Source organism: Schistocerca americana, chromosome 9 (genome assembly GCF_021461395.2).
Source record: "Schistocerca americana isolate TAMUIC-IGC-003095 chromosome 9, iqSchAmer2.1, whole genome shotgun sequence".
Lineage (NCBI taxonomy): Eukaryota > Metazoa > Arthropoda > Insecta > Orthoptera > Acrididae > Schistocerca > Schistocerca americana.
The window spans coordinates 197,765,184-197,789,704 of NC_060127.1; the positions used below are offsets into that span (position 1 = coordinate 197,765,184).

Sequence of the window (24,521 nt, forward strand, 5' to 3'; positions counted from 1 at the left end):
CATTGATGTTTTAAGCACCTCATTGCTCCCCACTGTTGAAGAACAAGCCGAGGTTGATTGCATCTTTCAACACGATCGAGCACCTGTTCATAGTGGACGGCCTTTGTCGGAGTGATTAAACGACAATAAGATCCCTGTAATGGACTGGCCTACAGAGAGTCCTGACCGGAATCCTACAGACAACGTTTGGAATGTTTTGGAACGCCGACATCATGCCAGGCCTCACCAACCGCATCGATACCTCTCTTCAGTGCAGCACTCCGTGTAGAATGGGCTGCCATTCCCCAAGAAACCTTCCAGCACCTCAGAGTGGAAGCTGTCATCAAGGCAAAGGGTGGGCCAACACCCTATTGAATTCCTGTATTACCGATGGAGGGCGCCGCCACGAACTTTTAAGTCATTTTCAGCCAGGTGTCCGGATACTTTTGATCACATAGTGTATACGTGTCAGAAATCTGGCATTGTTGTTGCAATTTGTTTCCTTTTTTAGGAAGGGGGGGGGGCGGCGGCTTGCGACGCCTCTCAGACACACCACAGCATTTGCGTATCGTGTTAAACGTTACTGTTTCTTCGTGGTGAGAAAAAAGCTAGACCTTCTATGCAACCTTACCTATGCGAGATTGATGTGGGTGCTCAAGAATGCCTCGGTGAATTCTCAGATGAAAGACAGTGATAATGACACTGACTTTGAGTATGTAGTGATCACCCACGCTAATTCGGAGCAGGAAACTGAAAGTGATGAAGATGTGACAGACGACGGTAAAGCGTCCTTTTTTGGTAAGAACAGAAAGATGTTTTCGATGGAGAAAACGGAAGTCACTGACTAACGTAAGAACAGGGCAAGTCAACACTGTCTTGCAGCTTCCTGGATGCAACAGATTCCGAATAATCTCAGAGAAAAATTGCTGTTTTGGAGATATGAGCCTCAAATACAGAATTTTTTTTTTAAAACGAAAAACATCAGTTTCTTGTTTGAAGTGGAAAACAATACATCTGTCTCAACAGTGTGGTGTTCCTATTCAGTTGGAGATTGTAGGAGGGACTGTGTAACACGCACGCAGGCTGAAAGTAATTAAAATAATATTCAGGCCCTCAGAAGAATACATAAGGCAACTACTTTCTTCTTGATTTTTAAAATAGAAAATTGGCGAAACTTCTCCCTTGATAGAATTATGGGTGGAATAATCCCTCTAAGGCTGAAGCGGCGAATAGTAAACTCAAATACAATTTGTCGTAACTGAAATGCACTTTTCCATACAGTTACGTTGCGAATCTGTAATATTATCTCCCTGACGATAATCTGTGAGTGAGTACACAAATATGTGCTGTTATTTCAGTAATACACAAACAAAAATAGACTGCAAATTTTGCTATGTTTTAGTTTTCAAATTGTTTTAAATTCTGCATTGTGTACAAGGTGTAAATTTGCATGAAGTTTGTTTCCAGGAAGTATAGTGAACAGCAGGAAATCATGAAAAAATATACACCAAAACAGAGGTTTTATATATAAAAAATAAAAAGGGGATCTGAGAGACTCCTCCATAGTAATTGTGTCCCTGTCAACATCCACAGTAGCTAAGGTTCAAGGTCTTTTTTCATGTGACCTCGCATTTTAGTTCTCGGCATACCGAGTTCCGAAGCACATTTACGTGTCGACATCAAAGGAGATAGGCCCGTCGAAGCGGAGACTCCGGCCCATGTTCCTTCTTGTGTCTTCTTCCTGTCACTCTGCAGCATGTCTCCAACACTGCCAAAAGCAAGAGCATGTTTTTCTCAATCCAGAATGGTGTAGCCTTTCGCGGTGCAGCCTTATTAAACCTTTCCTGGGATAACCCATAAACTGCCTCACTGTGTGTTCTTCATACACCCACACACTTGTCATTAAGCGCTTCTCCATTGTGTGACTGTGACTGACTGCTCACATCTGGCATGGGTACAAATTAAAATTTGCCTGTGTAAACATGTATACATGAATTCCAACAACTTGTAAGAAGTAACACAGCTAACTAACCTGCACATCATCATCTGACACTGAACAGGGGTTACAGGGGTATGGCGACTTCTCGCCCATCCTATAGATACTACAGGTACTTTGGAATCCAAGAAATCTGCAGCAAAAATGCCAAAGGAAAAGAAATATGACTGACAGAAAAGTGCCGAAGCACTCAAAGGTCCAAATGGGGACATGACGTGCTTCCATCACGTGTCAACAGAGTGAATAAGCACAAACTTTGCACTTTCTATTGAAAAAGACCACCACATAATTTTACATTGGAAGTAAACTACTTCGAATATGTATCTATAATGTTGCTTAAAATTAAAAATAGACAAAAGACTTGATCATACTCACTGCTCACGTTAAATGGTAACTACCATTACATGGCTGATGTGCCCCTTTTAGGTTAAAATTTTTTTATGTAATAACAGAATAAATAAACGTTTCCCATGATAATGCTATCTACTCTTGAACAAATGATATAGAAGGTTTATCTAGTAGCCTGGATAAAAATTGCGTGTGTTTAACACTTCATTACTCACATTTTATTGACGTTATCTTCCTTATACACACCACACGTTAATAAAATTCCTGAACTGCTTTCCGTATGTGACTGCGGACACCAGGAAATGAGTTGCAGCTGTTACTGCACCGTGATACAATTACCAGTACTAATAACCAGAGTGTAAATGCTGTGCTTTCTTCAGGTTATCGGCTGTCGGTAATTAGTGTTCTGTTTATAAACTTCCTCCTCAGTTATATTGGAAACCAGCAAAATGCGTCGACAGATATAAGGGGTAATTTCGAAATAATACTAAAGAAAGTTGGAACTGCAGTTCAGTGTTAACTGCACTTTCTTCACGCATCTCACACTTACGTACAAATTCGGACATCTAATTCCTCTTTTCCTACCCAGTTTTCATTTCTTCGTCAAACACAGTGCAGTCCTATGCAAAATAATCCTCTCTGAACATATCAAAGTTTTGCACTGTGCCTCTAAATTGTGCTGTACTTACAAGGGGACCCTACGTTCTTCCCCCCACCGATATGATTCATATTCACAAGGAGTGTGGAGCAAGACTAGGACTTGAATATAGGTAAACAGGAACACGCAACTTTCTATAGTTTTCTAGAAAATCGTCTTTGAAAACTTTAGACCTATTTATATACTTTTTATTGTCACTAGTATTCAAGGAGTCCACAGCCTAGCAAGTAAGCTCTGACGGTACGTCTGATTTTTTCTCTCTTTTTTTTATTCCCAATTAATTATAAAAAATTTATTATTTTCATACTCTTTATCCTGAACAAACGAGAAATTTTTTGGTAAGAAACTGGTAATAAAAAGACGAGACGCAAGAATTATCAATCAAATCAGTACATTCAGTTTATTAATATATCCACATTTGTGACAAGTACAATGCGTATCCTACGGAGCACTGCCGAATCTCGATGACACTGACTGTACAAACATGGAAGACAATAATTACTGTGACATTCAGCACGTGTAATGGACGCCTAATCTTTGCAAATGCATTGCTCTTTCAGTGTAAATAAACGTGGTTTACACTCAAACCATTCTCGCTAGTCACACATTTTCGTGGCGTACCACACATACCTGTTATTAGAATTACGTGGCAATGAAAAAAAAAAAAAAAAAAACAAACAAACAACAGCGGGATTCGATCTAGAGACCTTATGCTTACAAAACTAAGAGCTTACTAGCTCGGGTGCGGATCCCTTGAATTATAGTGACCAGACAAAGTATACAAGCACACCTAAAACTTCCAAACTCGGTTTTCTCGAAAAGCTTGAGAGTTGTCTCTTCCTGTTTACATATGTTTAAGTCCTACTCGTGCCCTACACATCCTGTCAATACAGATCAAACCGCTGAAGAGACGATCGTACTGTCTCCTTGTTGTGAAACTCACGAGGCAATTATTAGCACTAAAAAACAATAAAGTAGCATGTGTAGGGTTGTCAATCTTATAATTATCTCATGTTCGCTTTTGTTTCCTCTAGCGCAAGCACTTGTTCAAAGCTGCAATATAGTCAATAATAGAAAGTGGCGAATTGTTTGCGAATGCTCGTTTGTTTGTCTTCTCTTTCATACGTTCTGGTATAAATGAGATTTTATAACAATCACACTCAACTAGGACGTTGGTGGAGAAAACCAAACAGTGCTCCTAATGAGGTCCAATCGAAGGACAAATGGTATAACACCAAAGGTGATATCGATATTAAGATAGAACAATAAAACCGACACGTTGCATGGCCTGTTACAAGAAAATGAAGATCCTAGGGAGGTATACAACCATAACGTCAAAATGTATTATGTTAATTCTAACTAACCAGAAAACCCCTAATTTCTTAAAGAATCGAGCTCCATGTATAAGACAGCGTCACACTTCTAATTACTGTGTGTTAAATATTTGACATTATGCATGCGAGCAATAAATATAAAAAGTTTAAATTTATGTTTCAAGTTTTCTGGAAGTCGTCAAGTGTTCCCATTGTCAAATACTAGATGAAAATACTCTGAATATCTGCACGCACAGAGTTAAGTTGCTTCAAGATGTATGCAGAGCTTTTATAATTAATGTTACGGTTTCAAAACGCTGTAACAAAAGAACTGCTGCTCAGAATGACATCAAATCTGAATGGAATATTATCAAAGAACGGAGCAACATTATCAAAAATCCTCCACTAGATGTCGCTGTAAGTGTCACAGTGTAAATGGGTTCGATTACAAATGACAGATGAATCTCAATACTATGGCTATGGTGAGAGTTGCATGTCAAACCAACCATACTGTGCAATGCCTATAACCGTACAAGTTTGTAATTCAACAGTTGTGGCACTGTTAGGTATGCCCACCCACCATGGCAAGATTGAAAAACATTGGATGAAAAAATCAGTTTTTAATTGCCCTGAGGCCAAAAACCACATACAAAGCAACGATACATCGATATTTAACTGTCTTGAGGTCAAAAACTGCATAAAAGCAACAATGAAATTGGTTTTTAGCTGTTGCGGTGAGACTGTCGCAATACATGATCCCTCAAACATCAGTTTTAGATGCGATCCTATTTCTCCTGTTAATTAATGATCTTCCTCTTCACCTACGAACTTGCAATACCTTCCTTTTTGCCGACGACACCAATATTCTGATATCTGACTCAGATGATCGCACTGAAGCTGCAGTCAACCAATGTACAGCTCTACTGGATTCATGGCTTACAGTTAGTAGGCTAATTCTTAGTGAAAAAAGACTGTAGGCCTAACATTTCATACAGTCCAGAATAGAAATCCCACTGTCCCAACTATACAAATAGGTGGAAATAGTATTGAACTGGTAAATGTAATTAAATCCCTTGTAATATCTATCTCTGACACTCTAAAGCTGGAAGAGGCACACTGACAGCATAGCTACCAAGCTAAGTAAAGTATGTTTTATGCTTCTGTCAGTCAGGGAAGACACGAATATAAATATCCTAATGTCAGTATACCATGCTCTTTTGCACTCAATCCTCACATATGACCTCATATTCTGGGGCCACAGTTCTGAGTCCAATAAAATATTTAAGCTCCAAAAGAAAACTGTAAGGATAATGTTATTTAAAAAGTTGAGACTCTTGTAAACAACTATTCCGAAAACTAGGTAGTCTTCTGCTTCCATGCCAGTACATATTGGAGACATTAAGTTTTACAAAGTGACCTGAAGCAGGATCTGGACTATCACCAGCACAACACTAGAGAGAGAAATACTTGCCGACACAGTTTCCCAATTCCACCACATTATAGGCTAATGGCGTAAAATGTGTGGGGATTAAACTTTATAATAATCTACCACTAAACATAAAAAACATCAACCATCCAGCACATTTTAAAATAAGGCTTAAATGGCCATTATTAAAATACTCTTTTCTTTAACTTACATGAATATTCTGAATGTGACTTTTCTGTGTAATACAGGGTGTTTATAAATGAATATCAGGGCTTATCCCTTGATGCCTCAGAACATGTCCTACCAACCGATCCCTTCTTCTGGTCAAGTTGTGCCACAAACTTCTCTTCTCCCCAATCCTATTCAATACTTCCTCATTAGTTATGTGATCTACCCACCTAATCTTCAGCATTCTTCTGTAGCACCACATTTCGAAAGCTTCTATTCTCTTCTTGTCCAAACTATTTATCGTCCATGTTTCACTTCCATACATGGCTACACTCCATACGAATACTTTCAGAAATGACTTCCTGACACTTAAATCAATAGTGGATGTTAACAAATTTCTCTTCTTCAGAAACGCTTTCCTTGCCATTGCCAGCCTACATTTTAATCCTCTCTACTTCGACCATCATCAGTTATTTTGCTCCCCAAATAGCAAAACTCCTTTACTACTTTAAGTGCCTCATTTCCTAATCTAATTCCCTCAGCATCACCCGAGTTAACTCGACTACATTCCATTATATTCGTTTTGCTTTTGTTGATGTACATCTTATATCCTCCTTTCAAGACACTGTCCATTCCATTCAACTGCTCTTCCAAGTCTTCTTCTGTTACCCAAGGATTTCTACTAGCCCTCGTCTTTTTACCTACTTGATCCTCTGCTGCCTTCACTATTTCATCCCTCAAAGCTACCCATTCTTCTTCTACTGTATTTATTTCCCCCATTCCTGTCAATTGCTCCCTTATGCTCTCCCTGAATCTCTGTACAACCTCTGGTTCTTTTAGTTTATCCAGGTCCCATCTCCTTAAATTCCCACCTTTTTGCAGTTTCTTCAGTTTTAATCTACAGGTCATAACCAATAGATTGTGGTCAGAGTCCACATCTGCCCCTGGAAATGTACTTACCAAGACTTACCTTATGGGGAAAAAAGGACGGGTATACACTCGCACACACACACATATCCATCCACACATATACAGACACAAGCAGACATATTTTATGTCTGCTTGTGTCTGTATATGTGTGGATGGATATGTGTCTGCTTGTGTCTGTATATGTGTGGATGGATATGTGTGTGTGCGCGCGAGTGTATACCCGTCCTTTTTTCCCCCTACGGTAAGTCTTTCCGCTCCCGGGATTGGAATGACTCCTTACCCTCTCCCTTAAAACCCACATCCTTTCGTCTTTCCCTCTCCTTCCCTCTTTCCTGATGAGGCAACAGTTTGTTGCGAAAGCTTGAATTTTGTGTGTATGTTTGTGTTTGTTTGTGTGTCTGTCGACCTGCCAGCACTTTCATTTGGTAAGTCACATCATCTTTGTTTTTAGATATATATTTCCTACGTGGAATGCTTCCCTCTAATATATATAAAAAAACAAAGATGAGGTGACTTACCAAACAAAAGCGCTGGCAGGTCGATAGACACACAAACAAACACAAACATACACACAAAATTCAAGCTTTCGCAACAAACTGTTGCCTCATCAGGAAAGAGGGAAGGAGAGGGGAAGACGAAAGGAAGTGGGTTTTAAGGGAGAGGGTAAGGAGTCATTCCAATCCCGGGAGCGGAAAGACTTACCTTAGGGGGAAAAAAGGACAGGTATAAATTCGCACACACGCACATATCCATCCACACATACAGACACAAGCAGACATATTTAAAGACAAAGAGTTTGGGCAGAGATGTCAGTCGAGGCAGAAGTGTAGAGGCAAAGAAGTTGTTGAAAGACAGGTGAGGTATGAGTGGCGGCAACTTGAAATTAGCGGAGATTGAGGCCTGGCGGATGACGAGAAGAGAGGATATACTGAAGGGCAAATTCCCATCTCCGGAGTTCGGATAGGTTGGTGTTGGTGGGAAGTATCCAGATAACCCGGACGGTGTAACACTGTGCCAAGATGTGCTGGCTGTGCACCAAGGCATGTTTAGCCACAGGGTGATCCTCATTACCAACAAACACTGTCTGCCTGTGTCCATTCATGAGAATGGACAGTTTGTTGCTGGTCATTCCCACATAGAATGCATCACAGTGTAGGCAGGTCAGTTGGTAAATCACGTGGGTGCTTTCACACGTGGCTCTGCCTCTGATCGTGTACACCTTCCGGGTTACAGGACTGGAGTAGGTGGTGGTGGGAGGGTGCATGGGACAGGTTTTGCATCGGGGGCGGTTACAAGGATAGGAGCCAGAGGGTAGGGAACAAGCAACAGTACCTCCATTATGACAGCTGCCACCCATTCCACATCAAACGGTCCCTTCCCTACAGCCTAGGTCTTCGTGGCAAACGAATCTGCTCCAGTCCGGAATCCCTGAATCATTACACCAACAACCTGAAAACAGCTTTCGCATCCCGCAACTACCCTCCCGACCTGGTACAGAAGCAAATAACCAGAGCCACTTCCTTGTCCCCTCAAACCCAGAATCCCCCACAGAAGAACCACAAAAGTGCCCCACTTGTGACAGGATACTTTCCGGGACTGGACCAGACTCTGAATGTGGCTCTCCAGCAGGGATACGACTTCCTCAAATCCTGCCCTGAAATGAGATCCATCCTTCATGAAATCCTCCCCACTCCACCAAGAGTGTCTTTCCGCCGTCCACCTAACCTTCGTAACCTGTTAGTTCATCCCTATGAAATCCCCAAACCACCTTCCCTACCCTCTGGCTCCTATCCTTGTAACCGCCCCCGATGCAAAACCTGTCCCATGCACCCTCCCACCACCACCTACTCCAGTCCTGTAACCCGGAAGGTGTACACGATCAGAGGCAGAGCCACGTGTGAAAGCACCCACGTGATTTACCAACTGACCTGCCTACACTGTGATGCATTCTATGTGGGAATGACCAGCAACAAACTGTCCATTCGCATGAATGGACACAGGCAGACAGTGTTTGTTGGTAATGAGGATCACCCTGTGGCTAAACATGCCTTGGTGTACAGCCAGCACATCTTGGCACAGTGTTACACCGTCCGGGTTATCTGGATACTTCCCACCAACACCAACCTATCCGAACTCCGGAGATGGGAATTTGCCCTTCAGTATATCCTCTCTTCTCGTCATCCGCCAGGCCTCAATCTCCGCTAATTTCAAGTTGCCGTCATTCATACCTCACCTGTCTTTCAACAACTTCTTTGTCTCTACACTTCCGCCTCGACTGACATCTCTGCCCAAACCCTTTGTCTTTAAATATGTCTGCTTGTGTCTGTATGTGTGGATGGATATGTGCGTGTGTGCGAATGTATACCTGTCCTTTTTTCCCCCTAAGGTAAGTCTTTCCGCTCCCGGGATTGGAATGACTCCTTACCCTCTCCCTTAAAACCCACTTCCTTTCGTCTTCCCCTCTCCTTCCCTCTTTCCTGATGAGGCAACAGTTTGTTGCGAAAGCTTGAATTTTGTGTGTATGTTTGTGTTTGTTTGTGTGTCTATCGACCTGCCAGCGCTTTTGTTCGGTAAGTCACCTCATCTTTGTTTTTATATATAATTTTTCCCACGTGGAATGTTTCCTTCCATTTTCTATATATATATATATATATATATATATATATATATATATATATATATATATAAAAAAGCATTAAAACCCCAATATTCATTCATAAACACCCTGTATATTTGCACAATTGTCTTTTTGTACTATAATTTATCTTCAAAATGTAAATTTCAATAAGGCCTAACCGACTGTTAAAAATTGATCTACTTGTATGTAGATATTATTTTTATCTAGAAAATCTTATTATCTAATGCTTACCTGTATTTAATTTGATTTTAAATGTATCCTCAAATTTTAATTAGGCCTTGTTGATCTTAGTTTTTAACAGTATTCTATTACTATATCTTGTAATCTATAACTAACATACAATTGTGGAAGTCTAGGTGTTGTGTATTTTTTAAAATTTTTAGCTACTATGATCACTTGTCCCATACCATGTAGTACTCTCTGAACACAAAATGATTCAGTGGATCAATGAAGAATGAATGAAAAATGCTTTTCACCATTTTCTGACAAGTTAAAATCCAGAAACAGCATGTTTCACAACTGATGGGAGTGTCTCATGGCTCACATTAAGAATGTTTTGCGCACTGTGTACCTTCAATTCAACTACATTTGTAATCCGATCATTAAACACAACAACTTTCAGATAACTCCACATCTGAAAGTCAAACGGATTCAAAGCATCGTTCATATAACTCCACAGCCAAAAGTTACTTGGATTAAGGTCAGGTGATCTGGACAGCCAGGCAATAAGAAAATGACGAGTGATAATTAATTCTAGCACTTCCAAAATGCAGCAGGTGCCTCACTGGCTGTGCAATGTATGTAGGAGTGCCACCTTGCATAAAAATGATCCTACCCACATATCCCCACTATTGAAGGGTCAGAGTGAGGTTGGCGAGCAAAAGATTCTCATAGCGTTTACCAGTGACAGTACAGGTGGCGGGACATGCAAAAGCCATCTCCTTGAAAAAATATGGCCCTACGATAAACAAGGCCGTCAACCTGCTTCGCACAGTTGCATTAGGAGAATGAAGCTGTACAGGATTTTCTGTTGTCCATATTCTGCAAATCTGTGTATGGATGTGTCCTTGGAGATGGAAATGGGCTTCGTTTGTCCACAGAACATTCCATAGCCATTTACTGTCGACTTTCATGCGAGTAAACATTTCTCTTACTGACAGGTCAGCATGAACAAACTCCTGGATACAGGTAATTTCAAATGGATAGCAATGATTTTGTCACCAGTCTACTGACTGGTTTGATGCAGCTGGCCATGACTTCCTCTCCTTGCAAATCTCTTCATATTAGAGCATTACTCACACCAAATTTTGCTCAATTATTTTTTGGGTGTATTCCAATCTCTGTCTTCTCCTGCAGTTTATACACCTTACAGCTCCCTCTAGTTCCATGCGAATTTTCTTGATGTGGTAACACATGCCCTACGAACATGTTCCTTCTTCTTGTCAATTTTTTCCATGTATTCCTATCCTTGCCAAGTCTGCATAGAATCTCATTTCTTATCTCATCAGCCTCCCACCCTCCCCCTCCTTCCCACCCAATTGTCAGCATCCTTATACAGCACCATATCTCAAATACTTTTATCCTCTTTTCAAGTTTTCCCCAATCCATGATTCACTTCCATCCAAAGCTGCACTACATCAGTATATTCTCAAGAATTTCTTCCTCAAATTAATTCCACTGTTTGATACTAACGGATTTCTTTTGGCCAGGTATGCCCTCTTCATATTAAAAAGTTCTCAAATGGTTTCAGGAAGGGCAAGTCTACAATAACAGCCACAGCCACATTTATTCAAGCAGTATTGAATAAACTTGATGATGGAAACAAAGTTATTGGCACCTTTCTAGACCTATCTAAGGCTTTTGATACAGTAAATCACTCCATTCTTCTACATAAGTTAGAAACTTATGGGGTCAGAGGAGTGGCATTAGATTTGTTAAGATCGTACCTTGCTGACAGGAAACAATGTGTTAAGTTGTATCATACAACCGGGGGACTTATACAAACAGTAAAATCATCTTATAAAATTCTTAACTCTGGAGTCCCTCACGGAAATACTATTGGGCCTTTTCTGTTCATTGTGTACATCAATGATATAACAATTCCAAAAAATGCAGACCTTGTGAATTATGCCGACGACACCTCCTTCATAAGCTGGGGCCCTACAAAACAGCTAGCAGTGCAAAATAATATGAACAACACTAGCCTCATCACAGAATATATGACTAAAAATAAATTGGCATTAAATAAGCAAAAGACAATTCTAATGGAGTTTATGCTAAACTACAAATCAAGACAAGTGGATACTGAGCCAGAGTTATCAATTGAAACAACTGATAAATTCCTGGGTATTATAGTTGATGAACATCTTACATGGAAGGAGCACATCAGCTACATGTGGAAAAAAATCTCGTGTAATAACTACCTGCTAAAACGCCTTTCTAGAATAATAGTGTCACCAGTCTTAAGACAAATCTATTTTGGTATTATACACTCCCACCTACAATACGGTATTGAGATTTGGGGCGGGGCACCAACGGTATACATGGATAGGGGTTTTACAGCCCAGAAAAAAACCAATTAGGATAATAGCAAATATTAGTAAAAGTCAATCCTGTAGAGAATACTTCATTAAGTATACTAACAGTGTATTCATTATATGTTTTAAGGACTATACTGTTTGTAAAAGAAAATATGGAGCACAGTATAATAAATAGTGATATCCATAGTTATAATACAAGAAAGAAAGAGGATTACCACATAAAATTCAGAAATAAAAAAGCAACCGATCGTAATCCATTTTCTGCTTGAAGATTTTCTTTTACAACAGACTGCCAAATACCATAAAATGTTAAAAGGAAACATATTTAAAATAAAATTAAAGCAGCTGTTAATTGCTAAATGTTTGTACTCCATCAAGGATTTTTAATATTGTATGTGCTTTATTTCTACTACTAAACTATTATTATTGTTCATGTATGTACTGACTGACTATGTCCACACCTGTAAAAGTTATTATAGACAAATAAACCATTATTATTATTATTATTATTATTATTATTCATATGTGCTAATCTGCCCATTATACCCTTCTTGTTTCATCTATCACGACTTGCCCCCAATGTTGACATAAAGGTTATCGCTAATCTCATTTATGCTGCTCCTTATTACTTCCATCTTTCTTCACTCTCAAGCCATATTCTGTACTCATCTGACTGTTTATTCCATTCAACATGTCCTGTAATTCTTCTTCACGTTCACTGAGGATAGCGACGTTACCAACGCATCTCATCACTGATATTCATTCACCCTCAATTTTAATACCACTCCTGAATCTTTCCTTTATTTCTGCCACTGATTCTTTGAGATATATATATATACATACTGAACAGCAGAGGGTGAGAGACTGGCACACTGTTTTACGCCCTTTTTATTCTGAGCACTTCATTTTTGGTCTTCCATTCTTATTATTCCCTCTTTGTTTTTATACATGTATGTATGTTAACCATCTTTCCCTAAGGCTTGCTCCTTTTTTTCTGAGGATTTTGAACACATTGCACCATTACAATCTTGAATGCTTTTTTTGTTAACAAATCCTATGAACATATCTACATTTTCCATAATTCTTGCTTCCACTATCAAGACTAATGTCAGAATTGCCTCTCTGGTGCCTTTACCTTTGCTAAAGCCAAACTCATTCTCATCTAACAGATCATCATTTTCCTTCTCCGTTCTGTATGTTATTCTTGCCAACAACCTGGACTGTTAAGCTGTCTGTACACTAGTTTTTGCAGTTATCTGCCTTCGATGTCTTCAGAATTGCACGAATGATATTACTGTATTATCCACTTCTCTGTCACATAACATTACATAGATTCCCAGACATTCTTAATCACTCTCAAACTCAATATTTGTTGTTTACTTACACTTCCTATAGACTTCTCACACACACACACATTAACACCGTATATAAACTATATACTGTTATTTATTATGAGATATTTTTGTCTTGAAATTGAATTTGTAAACTACTATTGATATATACATTGCTGTTCACAGTTTTATTAAAACTGGTTCACTGAATTGGACAGAACAAGATTCACAGTCTTTAATTTTATTTAGAGCCTCAATACACCCTTATATGCCGCATTATGCCAGCTGCAGGATGCACATCATGACAACAGCCCACACAGGTGCCTTGACAGACAACATCTATTCAGGCATTCAATATTGCCTTGAAAGATTGAATACATACTGCAACTCCACAAGCTACAACAGCATCCAAAGTTGGCATATTAATCACCATGTTCTCACAAGAAGAATAGGCACCAACAGTATTGGGGAAGTCCTTATGACATTCGAAAAGGCTAGTGTGATGGCAAACTAAGCAAACAATGCATACGGGAATACAAGGAAAATCCACATAACCAAAAATTGTCTGTGGAAAGGAAACTTGGCACATCATAACAGAATAATGAAGAGAAACACCAAATCATACCAACATAAAGACAATCAACAGTATTCCCAAGATGTGAGCTATTTGTAATGACATTTTAAACGAGTTGCCTACAATTCCTGTAGCACAGGATGGGCAAGAACTGCAGTCATAGTGAATTTCTATACAGAAAAATTTGAAGAAAGAGCCCATTAGATGGCCAACAAGAAACAACGTTGTTGGTTTCAATACATTGATATATTCGTTATATGGCCTTGTGGTGAAAAAGAATACTCATATTTCTATATTTCCTAATATTGTATATATTAATTCTAATACAAAGTTCACTATACAAAAAGAGAAAGAAGGTAAAATTTCACTTTTGGATGTATGGGTACTTAGACAACCATAAGGAACTTTAGGGCACAATGTCTACAGAAAGCCCACTCACATGGATAGAGGTACCTTCACAAAATTTCCAGTCACCATCCTCAGCAGAAAAGAGAAGTTATTTAAACATTCATGGACAAAGCTATTTAAAAGCACTCGGAACCACAGTACTCAGAGGAAAAGCTTGATAATATACACACTACTTTCAACAGAAATGGCTGCTCTGACAGAGAGATAAATAGGACACTACCACTAAAAGATCTGGAGCTTCTGACAGAAAAAAAAAAAAAAAAAACTAAAGGAAAATTTCCCTCACATTCACAGAAATGATCACAGATTTTATCAGCAGAGCACTAGGAAAACACAGTATTCACACAGTGTTTAAACCAATAAGAAAGTTGCACAAGTCTTTGAATACTGTAGAGAGCCCATGCTTGCCACAGCTAGAGTACATAAAATCCCTTACACATGCAGTCGCACTGGAAAAACGAGGGGGAGTTGGAAAGTAAGTTTCTCCTGCCGACTGTGGGCAGAGATGTGTGATATGGGCAAAAGATGACACAGCAGGTGAACACGCATGTGCAAGACACTGATACACCATTGGGAAGAGATCACCTGCGATCAAGCAGTGCCTGCACAAAGCGGAGGCAAGCCGTTCAGTCTTTTCCTGGAGCTATGGAGAGAAGGTGCATTTTGGAGTCATGGTCAAAGGCAGAAGTGAGAGCTGTTATCTCCTGTGAATGGGCTTGTGGAGTATCAGGCACAGAAATTCATAACTGCCTTGTTGAGGTGTGTGGGTCAGGTGTGATGTAGAGGCAAATGGTGTGGCGACGGTGTCAGCAATGGACGACGTCAGCACGTGCAAGACATACCGAGACCTGGATGGACATGCATGGCCACTACAAATGCACATGTCAGGAAGGTGGATGACACGATTAAAGCGAACCGGCGTACCACCATCGATGGAGTAGCAGCAGAACTTCAATTCGGACATGAGCGAGCTCACAAGATCATCCATGACATTCTTCAATACAGGAAGGTGTCAGCATGATGGGTGTCCCACCAACTGACCCCGATACACATGGAACAATGCATGGCATTCAGCCTGGAACAGCTTGTGCATTACCATGAATCTGGCAATGACCTTCTGTTTCGGATTGTGATGGGCGATGAAATGTGGGTCCACCATTACACATCCAAATTGAAGGCCGCATCCGTGGAGTGGAAACATTCATCATCGCCTGTCTGAAAGAAGTTCAAAAGCACTCTGTCTGCAGGTAAAGTGCTACTCACTGTTTTCTGGGATGCCAAAGGAGTTTTGCTGCTGGACTTTCTGGAGAATGCAACCATCAATGCTGCGCAGTACTGAGCCACTCTCTCGAAACTGAAAGAGGTGATTTAGAAAACGCAGCCAGGCCTTCTCAGATCTGGTGTTCTACTGTTGGATGACAATGCGAGACCACACATGGCGACGGCGTCGGCAACACAAAACCATACTGCAACTCTTGGTTGGGAGTGCTTACACCATAGGCCATACAGTCTGGATCTCGCACCAAGTGACTTCCATCTGTTTCTTGCTTTGAAGAAGACTCTCAGCAGAAGGTGCTTTGACAGCAATGCTGACGTCAAACAAGCCGTTCCGTGCTTCTCTCATATGCAATGCCCTGATTTTTTCCTGGAAGGATTTTTGAAGCTTATAAAGCAGTATGACAAATGTCTCAAAGTACTTGGAAATTTCCCCCACGTACAAAGATAACCAGCTCAAGGAACACAAGAGCAATTGTCATCCGGCAAATAGAGATAAATCTGCAGTGGTGTGTTATGAACTGGAACCAGATACCCACCAAATTAGTTTCTCCACACCATGGTTTTATCCAGATCCAATCGTTACTATGTTAGGATTTGCAAAGGGGGAACAGAAAATAAAAAGCACAAACACAATATTAATGCGAAAGAAGAAGAATGTAAATTAGACAAGTTGTGGGCGTCAGTGTAAAATATAGCAAACTTACAAGCTTTCCCCACTACAAGCTTCATAACACAAGTCAGCATGGCTCTCCGATCTTAACCAGCAGTCTGATGACATCACAACCCAGCTGCTGCATAGATGTATAACAACAGTTTGGCTTGCTGAGCACTTACAGGTCTGAAATTGCTATCTGGGTCTTTACAGCCTAATATGATGTCTCCAGCATTAGGAAACAAAGCACTGGCCACAGAAATATGCCTTGGACCATGGTCCAATATCTGTAAAACAAAACTACCAAGGATGCAAATAAAGTCCACGAGAGCCTGCACTGCACGATAAAATAAAAACTAACCACAGACAGCAGACACACGACATGATGGTGAAACAGGCAAAAGCCTAACAAGCAAGAGGAAGATAGATGGTGTATGCATTTTAATGATTTTTTCATTATATCGCATGGTGTGTAATTATCTTATGTAATCTGGTATTTTTTACAAGTAGCATGTGTCTTAATTAGCTATCATTATCAAGGGATCTGAGTACCATAATTTAGTGGAATATTTAGAAGTCAATAAACAATCATTTGTTGTCTTGCCCCAGAGAAGAGAATGATTTTAACAGAAGATTATGATGTGACAGACTCTCAGTCTGCTTATAAAATGTACTAAGGTGTAGTACATTCGTACACTATTGGTTTCCCCTTAACACAATTCATCCAGCATTTCCCTATGTAATGCACCATACATCATGCTACATGAACTTACACGACTTATCATTATTGATAAAGACTTCAATTTGCAGGCAGTAACTGACTACTCTCCATGATACATCAACTGAGCACCTGCCACTCATTGGGGCCGAAGCACAAATATTTCACGATGTCCCACAGCAAATTCTTCAACCAAAATTGGCCAAGAAAAATAATGTGTTTCATTACTTATTGAATACCCCTCATATTTCCATGGTTTCTTTAATAACAGTCTCAAAAAGAAGTCACTTTGGTCAAAATTACTATTTATCACACTAATACACAGTGGAGGTACAATGCTCAGTGATAACACACTTGACTGGTTGGAAAAGCCAGGTGCAGCATCAGCATTTGGTACAGTGGTCTTCCAAAGTGCATGTGGTCTGGCCTGAGCAAGCCATACCACACTGGCAAAGTATTTTTCCAGATTCCAGTCTGCCTGCTTAGCTGAGTGGTAACATATCTGTCTACCATGCAGTGGAACTGGGTTCAAATCCCAGCCAGGTTGGAGATTTTCTCCGCTCTCGGACTGGGTGTTGTGTTGTCCTCATCATCATCTCATCATCAACACGTAAGTCGTCCAACGTGGCGTCATCTGAAATAAGACTTGCACCCTGCAGCTGAATTCCCGGGGGATGGGGCCTCCCAGCCATCAATGCTACATGATCATTTCTAAATTCCAGCCTCCTGCAATTACAAGTCATCCTTCACTGATCCCAGTAGTTCTGTAATCTTAAATGGTTGCCAGAAAACTACGTTAACCTGAAATTTCCATAGCATTCTGGCTATTTTGAAAGAAATATTGCTGATAAAGGGAAGAAAAGCTACAGAGTTTGCTAGTGTGCTCTCCTCTTTATCCATTTCCTGGTTTTTGGCTTTAATTGACATTTAGTGTGCTTCATGAATAACACAGTCACTGGCAAATGCTTACAACTATGCTGAGGGATACTATATGGACTATCAAATGCAAGTTCACCATATGGAATATGTGGAAGAATAATTTAAATATTATTGACTTTTGAGCACATATCGTGGAGATTAAGAATCACATGTGGGAGTGGCTTTCAGCTTAGGCGAGCTCATATACATTTGTTGCTTTTGTGTGAGTATCGATGGTAGAAAAAGAATACTGTAAACAATAATATGTCACGAATGATGTTATGGATGTTATGGAAACTACATTTGTTTGCAATGCGAGAATAGCAAAGCACCTCGTGAACAGGAACTGGATGCCATGCAAGTATCACGAACTGTGCTTATCAGAACAAAATATCTGTTTAAAAGCTATATCCATCAAGAAAGATGATTGGTGGACATGAATTATTGTTAGCAACAATTAAAGTTAACTTACAAATAAATTAACTTTGTCTGTTGTTTAATTTTCACCTATAAACCATTAAACCATCTTTGAGTAAGCCACAATGATTGATGGAGAAAAACTCCCATCCACCTTATATACTGGCATGGTGAGCCAAGTTCACGAGCCCTCAGGGAATTGAATGATTGTGGAAGAAATACCACACAGGTGGCAGAGATACATGCTACCATGACCCCTTGTGTTTCAGAATTCTGGTTGACATGGTGACGACACTGTTATCTACAAGAATTAACTATTCCGCTGGCAAATTTCAAATTTTGTCAAGGTTAAGACCATCTTAATGATTAATTAAATACATCCTCAAATGTATTCCAATAGCTTCCCTGAAAACTGAATCCCAGAACGGATGAAACAGACATTTAAATCCGACTGTTCTTGCAGTCGGCTCAATGGCTTGCCTGTCTACAGTGCTCAGCTCCAACATATTTGTCAGGCCGTAGTAAGCGAGTATATTGTCGATGTTCTGCATATTGTACATAAAATATGTCTTATAGACAACAAACCATACTGACAGAACATCTTATACACACTTACCTGCCGTAGATTCAATTCAACCTTCAAGAGTCAATGAGTGTGGCTATCTTTGGAGCTGATAGAGAAATAGCCATGACTATGTTTAGAGAGGATGCAAAATGTTTTAGAAGAAAGTAGGAGGGCCATGGACTTGAACCTTTCCTTTTCAGCCTCTTGAGGCGGGAGACACACATCCAGTTTTAGTTTCAAGTCTCACGGCACTTGCACGATGGATAGCTGTTATCGCCAAAAACTTTTTCGAGATGTTCAAATTTTTCCTGTAGACAGTCCTTATCAGCAATCATATGTGCCCCTTGAATAAGTTTGTTGGGAATGCAATTGGCCTGCATTTGATGATGACAGCTGTCTGCTAGCAGGTGAATATCCACGCCCCAGCATGTTGTCAGTTTTAGATGCACAAAGACATACACCCCAGGATGTTGTCAGTTTTATGCTGAACGAAGACGTACATGCTTTACCGGCCCCAAAGTGAATCTGAAGTTCTCGTGACTGGAATTTAGATGGCTCCAGAATTGATGAAGTTTCTCTTCACCATAGGGCCACTCTAAACAAGTGTCATTCACATACCTCCAACAGATAACAAGCTTAAAACTTGCAGAGTCCAAAGCTTTCTCCTCAAAATCTTCATGGAGATTAAGAACTTTACCAGAGGTTTACATGAGTGGTTTCAAAATGTGCACATTCAGGAAGTTTAGAGCTATTAATTAAATACAGGAATGCATGCTGTTGGTGAAACAGAGCAAGAGACTGAGTGTTTCACAGATCAAGCGTGTGAACACTATAGACACTAGTCAACAACATTCGATATTCTGTGAATAAGTGTGATATCATTATGTTCTGCTGCTCCGATTACAACATGGAGCTGCAAAATGACTCATGCACAAAATAAAAATGAAGAGGTACTAAAATAAACTGTACTCTACCTTTCTGATTCACTGCCATTACTTGTCAGCTGTACTTGTACTTCATGTTTGAGCTCCTGAAAGAAGAATTAAAAACATCTATTACAATAATAATAATAATAATAATAATAATAACAGGTTCACTGCTACTGTATGGTGCTGCAGCATGGACCATTTGTAAAGCTAATGCGAACACTGTTCCAACAGCTGAAATGAGATATCTATGGAATGTCAAAGAATTCTATCTCTTAGATGCGTCCCAGTTAACAACATATGGAAATAAGTAAATGTGAAAGGAGTGCCAGATGTCTCATCTCATTACTCAAAATGGCTTCAACACGTACATTGGTGGTGCTCAAGATGAAAATACATAGTTATTCTAAATGATGGAACCACTTTCAAAAATTCATATGTATTCAAGTAAAAATCCAAAATGAACACACTTTACACCAATTAAAAGAGGAAGTTTCAAAGTTTTTGGTGAGCAGTGGCAGGCAGGCGATGATTGTTTCAGAAGCGGCCGGTAGCTTTCGTGCAGCAGTAGGCCACCATTCGATTTCACTGTCAGTTGTGAGTGAGACGGTGACTGTGGAGCACAAGGTTTTCTGCATTCTCGAGTTCGGATAAAGAGAGTCAAAAAGTGCAGTGCAGCGAGCATTTTGTACCAAATTCGGCATTCGACCACCAACTCGCAAAAGCATTAGCCATACGTTTGAGCAATTTAAACAGCCTGGGAGTGTGTGCAAAGGAAAAAGCACAGGCCGATCACGTGTGTCAGAGGACGATGTCTGACTGATTCAAGAGTTTTGTGCGCAGTTCCAATAAGTCTACCAATGGAGCCAGTTCAGAACTTTGTATACTCCAACCAACTATATGGGAAGCTCTGAGATGGCGTTTGCTGTACAAGCTGTACCAATTCCAACTTGTGCAGGCTCTCAACCCTAGTGACAAAGAAGTGTCTCGCATTTTGTGGTCATGTGCTGGCAAAGATGGAGGATGAAGCATTTCTAAGGCATATAACTTTTAGCAATGAAACAACATTTCACCTTAGTGAAGAAGTCAACCCCCCCGCACAGACACAATGTTCGCATATGGGGTTTGGAAAATCCACATTCACCACTGCAATATAAAAGAGACTCACCGAAGATCAACGTGTTCTGTGCCATATCCCGTACAAAGGTTTACGGACCATTTTTCTTTACAGAAAGAACTGTAATTGTAATCACATACCTGGACACGTTGGAAAAATGACTGTTACCTCAAGTTATGGAAGATTTCCAGGACTTCATTTTCGAACAGGATGGAGCTCCGCCCCATTGGTACCGTGATGTGTGAGCTTTTCGAATGACTCCCTTCCTCAATGCCGCATCTGTCGCAGTGGACTTGAAGACCTGGCTCTGCACTTCTGCCCACCAAGATCTCCTGATCTCACACCCTGTGACTATTTCTTATGGGGTGTGAAAGAATCTGTTTACATCCCACCTCTACCAATCACTCTGAACAATCTATGGAACCGGATCACTGCTGCCGTGCACTCAGTAACAGCAGATATGCTTTCCCACATGTGGGATGAGTTTGGCTACCACACTGATGTTTGCCATTCAGCCAACGGTGGCAACACTGAACATTTATAACATTTATCTTATTTCTAATTATTAAAAGCTAATTAATTACAAATTACTACAAAATATTAAATAGATATCAAACATTATGGAAAAAAACACTGAAACTTCCTCTTTTCATTGGTATAAGGCTTTTTAATTTTGGACTTGAATAAATACGAAGTTTTCAAATGGGTTCAACATTTAGAATAACTTGTATACAATTCCTGAGCGAAAAGCCATGCAGGCTGTCTGTGAAAGCATTGGAATGACTCATGAAACTGGACATAATTCAGGTAATTAATTATAATGGAATTAAAGTTCAAGGTGAAAAACACCTTTCGTCAGTAGTCATCCGATGGGTTTTATGCAACCTGCCACAGTTTCCTCTCCTGTGCTAACCTCCACATCTCAGAATAGCACCTCCACACAACCTCCTCAGTTATTTGTCATATGTATTTTAATCTCTATCTTCCTCTAAAACTCTCGCTCTCTACGGATCCTTCTAGTACCTTGGAAATTATTCCTTACTGCATTTGTTGTGTGCTAAATACCGTATCAACTGCACCTCAGTTTGGTCTAAAAGGACACTGTGTTTCTGGCAAGGTATTTACCAACAGGCACCAGATAGTGAGACAAAATTCTGGCCATTTGCAGGACAGTGTCTTCAACAACCATTACCTCAGCACTCATACCAATTTCTTTCCCTATCAGACTACCATTATACCAATTCTTACTAACAGGTCTGAGACCTTGATCACCTACAGGTGACATCTAAAATTGCTCAAAAAATATTGTAAGTGTTACCTCGTGAAAATACTGAAAGGGAAATGGCAAGACCAGTGTGCCAATATCAGTAACTTGCTGGAAACAAATACTACCAGCATGGAGCCCATCATTATCAAACACCTACTTCGATGGGTTGTTCGTATTACCGACATGCCCGTTAGATACCTACCAAAACAAATAATGTACTCGAAATTCAAAAATAGACAACAAAAGCAAGGAGAGCAACTGAAACTGTACAAGAACGATGAGAAATACTCTTTAAAAAGGGCCAAACAGACACCAGTATTTGGGAAACCACTGCCAATGATTGTCCAACACCATGTCCAACTGTTTGTGGTTGTTCACAGCACTTTGAACAATTACGGCAAAGACTGAGATCGAATACATGGAACCTTGGAATATGGCAAGAAAATCTCGTGACAAACAACCCCGTACAATCCGTGGTTAGAATGGACAGAATGTGCCCTCAATATAATAGAAAATGAGGTTCCACAGGATCTATACATGGACAAGAAAAAAAAAATTCTCAGATTTTTGCCAGATTTTCAGGTTAAAAATACACTTTTTCCCAGGTGAGAAACACACTACCCCCTGGGTAAAAGTACATCTTTTCCTGATCCCGTGTTACGTGACAACATACTTCACCCCAGAGCTGTCAAACTTATCAATGCTTTGAACGATAAAGGATTTATACAATGGCATAAAACTATTCAGCACTTCAGGGAATGAAATCTAGTAAAAAAACAACACATTTTCAAAAGAGCTTTGATGCGTGGCAATATGTACATTGCTTATTTTCGTATTATGAAAGTATTAATACAAATTCTGTCAAATAAAGCCAGGTAGTTTCCAATGCTCTGACACTGAGATTGTGATGTGCTTCTGTTAGCCAATCAAAGCTCACATCACATGATCTTGCCAGCTAATGACAGCAGATATTCAGAGCATCTAGTCAGCCAATAGCAACATGACTTAAATAGCATGAACATACAAATAGGAAAAGTTTATCATTTAGATTAATACACATACAGTGTAGTTACAAGAAAAGCTAAGCTGTCATGTACAATATTGGTGTTTTTAGCATGTGTTACCATTTAAGACATATCAAACACAAATGTGCCAGCAAAATTTAAAATAAATGTTTGGACCCAATTTTTTTTTCTGAGTGGCTGGTCCTCAAAGTGCTGAGTTCTGAATGAGAGTCAAACACTACTTGATTTAAGAAATTCATCACACGTTCCCACAAATAACTTAATCCATCTTGCATAAAAGGAAATTTAATTTGAAAGCAACACTTCTCAAACCACCATTCACATTTTCCCATGCCCTTGTTAGAAACATAAACATCTGTGACACCAAAAGCAATTAGTTGTCATGAAGTATTGCGTAGTCTTTGTCCTAAAGCCTTTGACACATTATGCTGATGGTAGACACTTGTGTTTACTGCATTTTGTTGTGGTAAATGGCACATTTTGTTTACAAGTTCTTTTTTCTAGGCGTTCTCTCTCTCTCTCTCTCTCTTTCACATTTTATTCCTGCAGTATTATTTTGCAGTAGTGGGCTAACAAAATTCTTTGTTAGAATACCAGTTCTTACCAGTCAAAATTACAAAAATTTAACTGGAAACTAAAACAATAAAAAAATACCTAGAATCTTAAGAAATTCCTAAGTTTTTCCAAGATGAAAAAATTCCTGCATTTCCTGGTTGTCCCAGGGTGTATACATCCTGTTCCAGCATTGGTCTCCTCAGCCACTCACGAACTCAAAAAGGACAATGATTCTCAGGGAAGATAAAAAGAAATACTCATTAATGAGTCAATGTCTATTCTGATAATTCCTTGCTGTCTCAACAAATGTATTGCAAATCTGTCACTTCTTCTGGCAAGTGGTCTTCATTCATTCCTTTTCTCAACATTCCTGCAAAGAATTTCATCATTTCCTTTCAGTCCATTTAATTTTCAGCATCTTAAACACTTTGAGTCTCTGCTTTTCTGGTTTTCCAAGGACCACGTTTCACTTCACAGGGTGTCTACATGGACAAGGAAAAATAATTCCCGGATTTTTCCCCGGATTTCCCGGTTGAAAATACACTTTCTCCCAGGTGAAAATACACTTTTTCCGTGTTAAGTGACAGTATACTTTTCCTCGGCACTTATCAATCCTTTTATGGTTTATGGTTTTATACACCGGCGTAGAATTTCCCGGAACTTCAGAAGATGAAACTCAGGGGAAAAAACACGTTTTGGAAAGATCTTTGATGTGCAGCAATATATACACTGCATATTTCCGTGTTACTAAGGTATAAATTCGAATTCCACCAA

At 39.7% G+C, this 24,521-nt stretch overlaps 1 protein-coding gene across 2 annotated transcripts in view; it reads right to left on the reverse strand.

Annotated features, from left to right (window-relative positions):
• The window catches only part of LOC124551101 (zinc finger and SCAN domain-containing protein 31-like), a 185,529-nt gene that overhangs the window by 42,798 nt on the left and 118,210 nt on the right, over nucleotides 1–24,521 (reverse strand). For both annotated transcript variants that reach the window (XM_047126030.1, XM_047126031.1), the window contains exon 6: nucleotides 19,832–19,887. In XM_047126030.1, coding sequence (XP_046981986.1) covers nucleotides 19,832–19,887 — 56 coding nt within the window. The remainder of the gene's footprint in view (nucleotides 1–19,831; nucleotides 19,888–24,521) is intronic.